Source organism: Lindgomyces ingoldianus, assembly GCF_010093535.1.
Source record: "Lindgomyces ingoldianus strain ATCC 200398 unplaced genomic scaffold BDR25scaffold_11, whole genome shotgun sequence".
Lineage (NCBI taxonomy): Eukaryota > Fungi > Ascomycota > Dothideomycetes > Pleosporales > Lindgomycetaceae > Lindgomyces > Lindgomyces ingoldianus.
The window spans coordinates 1082882-1093130 of NW_022985172.1; the positions used below are offsets into that span (position 1 = coordinate 1082882).

The window sequence follows — 10249 nt, forward strand, 5'->3', positions numbered from 1 at the left end:
GACGCTGCTGCTGCGTACAGACAGTAACATCTATAATTAAAATAATCCTTAACAGTATAAACTTTATAGAGCCTTATAACTAATTAAATATCCTAAACAACCCTAGACTATAATAACTATAGACTTTATTATAAGCCTACCTCTATTCTATAAGCTAGGATTAGAAAGACTTTATAATATAATAGTAGTAATAGTTAATAAATTAACTAAATTCCTACCTTTCTAAGCATTAGAAAGGATAATTACAGCTAAAGAACTAATATATAAATTAAAAAGATATATCTTTAGCATTTATAGCAGCCTAGAAGTAATAATATCTAACTGTAATAAACTATTTACTGCCTACTTCTAGCAGGCTGCTATACAACACTTAAACATTAACTATAAGCTATCTACAGCTTACCACCCTTAGACAGATAGTTAGACAGAATAAGTAAATGCAAAAATAGAAAAATACTTAAGAAAGTATGTCTTCTTTAAACAAACAAAGTTGGGTAAATAGCTTTTAATAGCCTAACTAGCTATTAACACCCTTAAATCCTTAGTAATAAAGAAGATACTTTATAAAGCTAACTTTAGCTATTACTTACGCTATGCACTTTGCAGAACATAACTATAAGATCTAATTAAAGTAACTAATAAAGTAAACAAGCTGCTAGAACTGTACTAAAAATTAGTAATTAAGGCTTGAAATATAAGAAAATAAATAAGAATAATCTATGTAAACCTACTCTAAAGCCTTTAAATCTAACCTAGAAACTATGTGTATTTAGATACTAAGCACCTAAGAACACCTAGGCTCTCTAGAAAACTAGCAGAAAAATAAATTAAACTATACAAAGTGCTATAAACTTAGAAGAATAATTGTAAGCTAAAACTTCTTTTTACTATAAAAATACACCTCTAGTTCTATGTCTCTTGCTTAGAAAAAGCCTTTAAGGAAATTCTCTTATCTATTATAAAATAAAAACATATTAAAACAGAGTATAAAGTAAAAAGAATTATAAAAGATTAAAAAAGTAAACTTTTAGTAAAATAAAAAGAATAGCTTACTAGTAAAAACATATAGAAACTAATTAAAAACCTAGCAAACACTTACTAACTACTAGAGTAGTATTAGCGCTTTTTTTATTTAGATAAAACTATCTAGGCAAAAGCTTATTAGAGTAGAAAGAGATAAACTCTAGACTAGCATTACATAGCAGCAATGTAAGAAGACAAGAACTAAGAGAAGTAGGCTAAGAAAAAAAAAAGTTCTATAGCTTTTACTTCTAGCGCCTTTATCTTATTTAAGGATAATAAGTCTTCTTTTAAATATTTTACCTTTTAACTTTTAAGTAGCTTTAACTACTTTTTACTTTATAACTTATAAGCCTTTGCTAACTAAAGCTGCTCTAGTGTAGTTATAGCTTTATAAGCCTAGCATTTTACTACTGCACTTTACTTAGCCTAGGCGCCTTTAACTTTTTATAAGATCTAGGACTTTTTTTTAAGCCTCTTTTAAGCAGTGTTTAAAATAAAGGCATTATAATAACTTTTTTTAAAGGCACTTAACACACGTATCTAATAATAAAGTTAAGACATAAGAAGAGCTAAATAAGTAGTAAAAACTATAAAAACACATCTTTATCTACTAAAAAGAATTAAAACGCGTAGTAGTATAAAAACAACAAACACAACATAGCTAGTAAGCTATAGTTAGGAATTAAGAAAATAGACTTATAAAAAGCTTTTAAGAAAAAGAACTTACAAGTAATAAATAAATTCTAACACTTATAGCAGTATAGGCAGAGCAGCAAGGACGCTGCTAGAGAGGGAGGCCCGCGTGTTACGTCCCTACCGCGCTATGCAGTTTACATATAGACTACTGTAGGTCCCTCTAGAATGCCCTACTGCCCTAACAAACAAAGATAGAACCTGTTAATGCTAGAATAGAAAAAGATAATAGGCCTAGACAAATAGAGCTTAACGCACATAGACTAATTGTTAGGCAAGTGTCTTGTCTAATAGGGACGTGAAGGAAAACGTGCAACAGCCTGTAAGAAGTAGCATTAGAATGCTACACGCTCTTGCATGCTTAGGCAACCTACAACACGGTTTTGTAGACTGCTAGCTACTATATAGACTAAAAAAAGATTAACCTTAAGAAGGTGTAATTAACATTTAGTTTATTTCTATATAGACTAAGTAGCATTATAAGCTTTCTAAAGAGCTGCAATACTAGTTGTATATTTTGCACTATATATACCTCCCTTCCTGTTTAACTAAACTGTTTAACCTAGCGCCTTATACTGCTGTCCAGGGGCAAACTATGATTAGGCCTACCCTACTCTTCCTCTCTGTTCCTATCCTCCCTTGCGCTATTAGCTAGACTGTACACCTAGTGACGCCGCACTCTTGCCGTCATACCCCCTCAAGGCCCGAGTAGTCGCAATACCACGAGTAAGGATTGTAACATTATCTACCTCTTACTCTTACTCTTCTAAGCTCTACCTATGCATAGAAAGGGTTCTAGAGGGGGGAACGCTTTTAGAAAGAAAAAAACTACCTTATATTCTACTATTATTACTATTATTATAATATAATTTAAATAGCTAATATCTAGTTTACTACTTAATCTAGTAGTTTTTTAATATATAAAGTATTTAGTAGATTAATTTATATAACAGTACTAATAAATTAATAGTTAAGTATTTATACTATTTTATATTTTAGTAATAACTTACTTAATTTATAATATACTTCTACTTTTACTTTTAATCTTTTTTTAACTTAGTTTTCTAAGTTTATCTAATAGCATAAATATACTACTATAAAACTACCTTTTTACCTTTATCTTTTATTAAGTATTACTAAAGTTATTAGCTTTTAAATATTGTTTAATTCTATTTAAATTAGCTAGCTAAATATTCGCGTAATAGATTAAATTTATAAAAAGAAAATATAAGTGTTAAAATAAGCTATCAAATAAGCTATTAATTATCTAATTTAAATCAAAACTAATAGAGATAGTTAAAGTTAGAGTTTTACTACTAATGTATACCTTTTAGTATTCTAGGCTCCGCTTTTCTAAAACATTTATAAATTAGCGTAGTATGTTTACTACTACTACCTTCTCTTGTCTAAAGCTAGTCCTCTCTACGCTAACTAGATTTAACAGTAAGCTATACAAATTTAAAACCTAGCTACTAACTATTAAAACTAAGATAGTAGTAAATAGCAATGTAAGTAAAAATAACATAGCTTAATTCTACTTTATATAGAACAAACTAGAGCCTATAGTGTAGGCTACTGTACTACTGCTGCTATTAGATGCTAAAGAATAAAGTTAATAAGACTATAAAACAATTCTATTGTAGCTATAATAAGTATACACTAATTCTAATAAGATCTATAAGGCCTAGCAGGCTTTGTATAAGCTATAGTAAAACAAAAGTAAGCTTTTACTAGCCTATATTATCTAATTTAAGCAGATCTTGTATAAAGCTAAAGGCAAAGATTAGCCTACTACTGTTAAGATTATAATATTCTGCTAGAGTTTTAATGCCTTAATTTAGCGCGCAATAGATAGCAAGTTAACGCTACTAGACAACTACCTAGCATTTCTACATTTTGTGCAGCGCTTAGCCTTATAATTAAATACATATTTACATGCTCTGCATACTTAACCTAAACTTAACAAAATAGACCTTAGTAGCATTAACACTATTAGCATTAATATAATTAATGTTGCTGTAGCTACATCTAGGGCTAGGCTAGTCTCTCCTCTCTAGCGCGCACAATAGAGGAAGACAGGGAGATGCGTACGATGTAGCTTAGTAGCTTACTAGGTACAGAACTGCCTCTAGCTTCTAGCAGTTATGAATCGCATTTCAACTATACAGCTAGCAAAACAATTAGTAGTTAAACAACTAAAGCTAGCACTAGGCTACTATTAGCCTAATACTAAGGAAGATAATAATAATAAAAGCAACAACTTAGTAAACAAAATTACACTATAAGCAGCAGCTAGAGAGGGGTTCTAATTTTCTCTACTTTTTAAGCTTAATTTAAGCTCTCTTTTGTATGTAAAATTAAGCTTTAGAGAGGGGTAATGTAACAGCGCGTACCGCGTTACATGCTCTGCGACTCAGCTCCCTCGCTTGCGCAACAAGTAGCGTCTTGGCAAGGGGCACACATGTATATCTTAAACTTGCAGAGCAGCTCCTCTGCTTCTTAGTTTAATCTAGTTAGGTTACACCACCTCTTGCTTGTAGCTTAATTATGCTGATTGTAACACATTTAGTAGTAAAAAAAAATAACTAAAAAGTATATAACGTAGAGTAATTTTTTAAATAGTTAAAAGTTAATAAATTATTTTACAAGCGTTAGAAAGTAAAATCTACAATTAATTCTCTATACTACCTTTTCTATTATTGTTCTAGGAAAGGAAATGCCTTAGCTTAAAAAAATTACTGTATTTACACGTTACCTAACATTAAAATTTGTATAAAATTTAGCACAAGACAGCGCTAAACTAAAATAGAAAGGTACTAAGCTAGACTAGAGAACTACTAAGCTAGACTAGAGAAACACTAAGCTAGACTAGAGAAACACTAAGCTAGACTAGAGAAACACTAAGCTGGACTAGAGAAACACTGAGCCTAATAGAGTCTCTGCTAACATATGCCTGTAAGAACCTGTTCTCACTAGCTTGCAGCGACATTTCACTACCACGCTACATTATTTTAACCTGCTGCTGTTTGATAATTGCTTAGAATAGCATGCAGTACTATATAGTTTAGTGCAGCCTTGCAGCGACATCTAGGTATCAAGCTACAGGTGTTGCAGAGGGTGCCACAAGAGATCGCAGAGACCGCGCAGGCTCAAGTGCTAGTCACATGACTGCACTTGGTGCTGCCATCCGCTTGCAGTTACATTTCACTACCGCGCTACATTATTTTAACCTGCTTCTGCTTGATAATTGTTAGATTACTAACTTGCTTACAAAGTATGCTATATGCTTAGAATATTAAACAAGCCTTTTCTAATATAAAAAGTAGCTAACTTGTGAAATAAATCACGTTAGACTATAGAAGTTAGCCCTGTTACGTGCACTTCAGTTTAGGGAGAACTGTCCTGAGTGGCATCCAGCTTAGAAATCTCTTGTTACCCTAACTCTATTTTGATTCTATCTCTCCTTCACACCCGCAGTTATTTTTCCATCACCACTCGCCTAGTTTCTATCATTCCTCATCCTCTCGTTGTCTTTCAGGGGCTAGGACATTGTCCCTCCAATGACGTCAATCATGAACTTAAATGCCTCTGCAGCATGCACGTAATCAAATGTGGCGCAGATCCATTGGAATCTACCCCTCGCACAAGAACTCAAGAGGTGAAGATTGCCTCCGCAGATGCATGCGTGCTTTGCTCGGACCCACGTCTCAGCATACAATAGATCTCGTGAATTACTCAGACCATTGCATCTTATTCGTCAAACAGGTATTACCTATGCCTCTGATACCCTCAGCGCTCTCCCAACTTCGCCCTCTTGGGGCTAGCTAGCCATGCACTAAACCTCAATTCTGTGACCGCGCCTTATACCCGTCAGTCATCATGATGACGTTGCTTCTCTAGACACCCACTGCCACTACTTCCAGGCGACCAATTCGTAGACTCTTACTCTCTCTCTCTGCCTGATCTAAGTGTCCATATCCTGTTTTCATCCTTGATTTTAAATGACAGTGCATTGTGCTTCCCATTTTTCAGCATTGTGAGTTTCGGTAGGTGCAGTTACAGAACCATTAATATGGTTCTACACGACCCCATGCCCGTGCATCTATTTAAGACAGGCAGGAAACCTTCGAAACCAAGCACATGAAGAGTGAATAACATTGGGCCCTGTGCTGTGCTTACCTTGAGTTTTGCTTTCACCATGGCACCCACTGAACCACATGCTAAGCCCTTCGAACAACAAGGAGATGTTCCTAACTTCTCCGAAGAGTACCCAGTCTGGGGTGGGTATGTAGAAAAGGAGAAATACCCCGAGAAACAGAAGGCAGCGGCCGAGATCCTCGCGAAGTATGATTTTCTAGTGCCACCCGAATTCTAATTTATCCCATTGCCCAACACCAATCCGATTCTTGAAGGAGTAAGATGGGAATACTACCACTACGCCATGGGTCCAACGCTTAGAGATGTTCCGGATATCTCTTGGAAGTATGTCTTGGAGGAGAAAAGTTCAGATATGATCCACGTATTGCAATTCCCTTACAATGGAAAGCCTCCACGGGTGTGAATATCTTCTGCAAAAGTACTTCCAATAGCCAATTATCGTGTAGGATTGTCTGGTCAAGGCAAGCTGATATAAAGCAAATTATCATCACACTAACAACTTAAAAAGACCGAGATTACCTCGAATTGCGATAATTTCGTCCGCAATCACGGCGGCATTCCTGAGATTAACCCGGATCATTTCTTTCTTGAGATCACTGGACTCGTGAACGACCCAAAGAAGATTACACTCAAACATCTATAAGACACATTCATCTTTCCAAGGATATCCACGACTGTTACCCTTCAATGTTCTGGGATGCGACGGATTGAGCAGATAACTGAATATCCTGGGTAGGCCCAATGGAAATTTCTATTCATCTAGCAATTGGCTAACAGACTCTAGGTGATGGTGACGAGCTCATCAACACCCCATGGGGCGAAGGGGCGATTGGAACAGCTCATTGGACGGGCGCCAGTCTCAAGAAAGTTATCAAATACTGTGGCGGTTTGAAGGAGGGTGGAGAACATCTTGAGCTCTTTGGGGCGGATACTTACTCCAAGAAGGTTCAAGTGTACAACTACGGAGTGTCGGTTCAGCCTGTAAGATGAGGTTAAACGAAGTCATGCTGGACTGGGAGATGAATGGAAAACCTTTACCAAAAATCCATGGCGCGCCACTCCGCGCCGTCGTTTTTGGATACATTGGAGCAATGAGTACAAAGTGGTTATATCGTGTCAATGCTATCACCGATCCAAGCGAGGGTCCGGTTCAGAAGAAAAAGTACCGTAAGTCTTTACGATTTCTCCAGTTTTTAGCTGCCTATACTGGGTGGTGACAGTTTATTACACTCCACAGGTTGGCAAACACAATGCAACTTACAGTAACAGTTTCAGCATCCAGACTATGCCTATTTCCAGCGCCATAATGACACCCCTCAATCAAGGCCAGATCATCCATGATGGGCTGATTCACATGACTGTGTGGGCGTACAGCGGAGGTGGATGGCCCGAAAGAGTCGAGGTTAGTGGTGATGGCGGGAGCATTTGGTATGAGGTTCCGTACGACAAGATGAGCAGGAAATACTTCCATGTGTGTGTAACCGTCATGCACTGCCTCTTAATTCTCCGCCGTTAATTACTAGACAGGCGTGGAGAATCTGGGAATTTGACCTGCCGGTTGATGCGGAAGGCTGGCTGGAATTTTCCGTGAGGACCTGGGACAATGCTTTGAACACCCAGCCTACCTACGTCAGAAGTGCTTGGTAGGAGCGTGCCTTCTATCACCCTATTAGAATAAGCTAATAGTTCTCGAGGAACTGGGACCTGCACGTAACTTCCTCTTGCCGCCGCATTAAGGTCTACAGCATTAACCGGACCAAACCAATGACCGCTAAAAGGCTGAAGCTTCTTAAGAGTAAGGGTCTCTCCACGCTCCCAATCACGCATCCTCTCGAGATAGATCTTGAAAGCGACGAAGAATACCGCATGGAGATGAAGAAGAGGGAATGTCGCGACCCAGAGGAGTGAGCCCTCTCGACTTTACAGAGCTTGATGAGGAAGTATCGGAGTATTTGTTGTACATCACGCTCTTTACATGCACAGGCCAAAATTCGGCAGGCTCCAGAATATTCTTCTGCTTCTGCATTCTTCTAAGGTCAAACTTGGCACTATCCCTTCATGCAATCTACTTAAAACAGTTTCCTGTTTCTACCTCTGTCTACATGCTAGTCTAATTGTTCTCTCCTGCGAGTTCTACAAAAGTGATTCTAGAAGAATGTACTTAGAGGTACCCCACGATATAACCCCAGATCCTGCGGCTAAACTTGTTCTGCGACGCCGGATGGCGCAAACCACCTGAACCCGATGTCAATGCATTGCCTTTACCCCAGATTTGCACACTCGGTTACTGCCGAGAACATTTTTCCGGCCTTGGAAGCACATCGGATAAACACACACCTAACACTGCTCATCACCTTTCCGTTGGGCAGGGTGCGGCTCTACTGCGGTGTGATATGCGGCTGTGAGGAACCTGAAATCCCCTTTGCTGTCGGCTCTAATATTTTGGCAGTTTGCCCCACGACTGTGCTCTCAAGTTTGCGACATCTCCTTCACATTCACATCCATCTCTCGTTTACGAAGGATCTCTTTGATTATTCTCGGCCCTCTTTCGAATTCATTTGAATGGTGTTGTATGAGATAGCTTGCTCCACACTTTCCAGAACATCATGCCGATGTACCCTTGGTGGCGTTTCAGGTCTCCCGACTCCTCTTGCCTAACTAGCTCGGATTCGGGTACGAACTGCACTTCACATCACCTACAATGTGTTCAGCTCAAGCTGAGGCCTACATTGAAAACATCACAACAGCAAGCCAGATCAGCTCAAAAATTTACTTTAAAGTATGCGCAATGTACCTGATAGCCTGATAAAGACTGACATTTTGATAGCTTATGGCCTAGCACAACGCCTCCATGTATTAGCGAAGAAGATTCTCACTCGAATTTATGGACTCGGCAACACGATTTACGATGCCTAGAAAGTGGTTGGTGGGAGCGATCTCAAAGGTCTCCAAGAACAGGGAGACCTTCTCCGGTAATACTGTCATCAATGGCCTCGCTACCAAGACCACCACCGCGATGTCGACTTCCTTCTATGAAATTCACCACTCTTCTCCTCTATGCCACACTTGCACTTATCTTTCTTTCTTCCCCAACAACTGCGGCGCCCTGGATCACGCCTCGCGCCGCCAACGATTCACCACTCCTCTGGCGTCAAGCCATTCCAGATAAAACTGGCGAGACTGGCAACAAGCCAGCTTCAGTGAAGGGCCAGCCACCACCACGACCTGTGACTCCTTCCTTATCCCCCTCTCCATCCCCTGGTAACCCCCTGCCGCAACCAACTATCGTCACTACGGGTTCAACGGGGAGCACGAACGCCCCAGATCAATTAGGAAACAGTCCTCGACCGCTTCCCACCCCGCTACCCCTTATGAGTCCTACATTTCCCCTGAGTGCAGGTGCTATCGCAGGTATCGCTGGTGGAGCTGTAGTCCTGATCTTTGTTGTGATCTTCATTGGGGTATGGGCATTCCGTCGACGCCGGCGCCTCGACATCTCAGAGATCCCCATTCGACGCTCAAAACTCGGATCCCGACTCGGATTCCGCATATTCGGTGATGGGCTTGCTTCTCGTGGTTCCTCGCGACGGGGAAGCAACGACAGTCGCAACAACAGCCAGAACGACAGCACCGAGAAGCAAATTGAGGTTGGATGGCTAGACAAGGGAACTATTGGAAGACCCAAACCTGCCTGGCTAGAGGACGGATTTCTGAGTGTCCCAAAGCCGGGATTCTTGGCAGAGAAGAGAAATGATGAGGATTCGGCTCCGTGGGTGGAGAAATTCGCCATCAGCGCACCGAGGCCGGCAAGACCGGGGAGTGCAGAGCCTTTGGGAAGGCTGAGTGGGATGGGTTTAGGAATGGGATATTTGAAATAGGCCACAAAGACCCGGTGGCACTTTTGGCGTCGGCATTATGTTACGGGTCGTCTCTTTTCACTTTCGGTGATTCTTCTTCCTCTACGATATCCTGATATTGTCACTATTGCACAACCTAGTCTGTACATATTCTTCCAAAATACCTCTAATTATTGTATACATTCTAAACAGGACCACAACTAGCTTGTTTCAGACCTGCCTCAAAAGCCGTTAAGAATCACAGGTGATCACGTGCAGGGCATGTCATGGCAGAATCATCCCCAGGCAGCAGTCGCTTTAAAAAGGATCAAAACCACCCCCCTCTCCAACAATACCACGTTCTAATTCCTATCACGCCAAGCCGATGCGACTTTCTCGTAGGGTAAGATGAACATGACTCCATTTTAGTTGCCCTATCTCTAATAATATTCAGGTACGACCGTTCAGGTCAATCCAACGCATACTTCCAGCTCGACAGCAAACCCGCCGACTAGGTAATCGGCATCTGAGGGAGTGGT

General features: G+C 39.8%; 2 protein-coding genes across 2 annotated transcripts; both read left to right on the plus strand.

The window, feature by feature from the left end:
- Window positions 1-5914: 5914 nt before the first annotated feature.
- BDR25DRAFT_324386 (molybdopterin binding oxidoreductase) lies at window positions 5915-7782 on the plus strand (the record flags this gene model as incomplete). Its single annotated transcript, XM_033692158.1, has 8 exons — window positions 5915-6060; window positions 6136-6271; window positions 6383-6478; window positions 6652-6855; window positions 6894-7041; window positions 7095-7345; window positions 7402-7517; window positions 7569-7782. The coding sequence occupies 8 exons, from the start codon at window positions 5915-5917 to the stop codon at window positions 7780-7782; spliced, it is 1311 nt and encodes a 436-aa protein (XP_033549383.1).
- A 698-nt stretch (window positions 7783-8480) lies between these two features.
- BDR25DRAFT_353578 (uncharacterized protein) lies at window positions 8481-9847 on the plus strand (the record flags this gene model as incomplete). Its single annotated transcript, XM_033695191.1, has 3 exons — window positions 8481-8653; window positions 8702-9717; window positions 9753-9847. The coding sequence occupies 3 exons, from the start codon at window positions 8481-8483 to the stop codon at window positions 9845-9847; spliced, it is 1284 nt and encodes a 427-aa protein (XP_033549384.1).
- Between the last annotated feature and the right edge of the window lie 402 nt (window positions 9848-10249).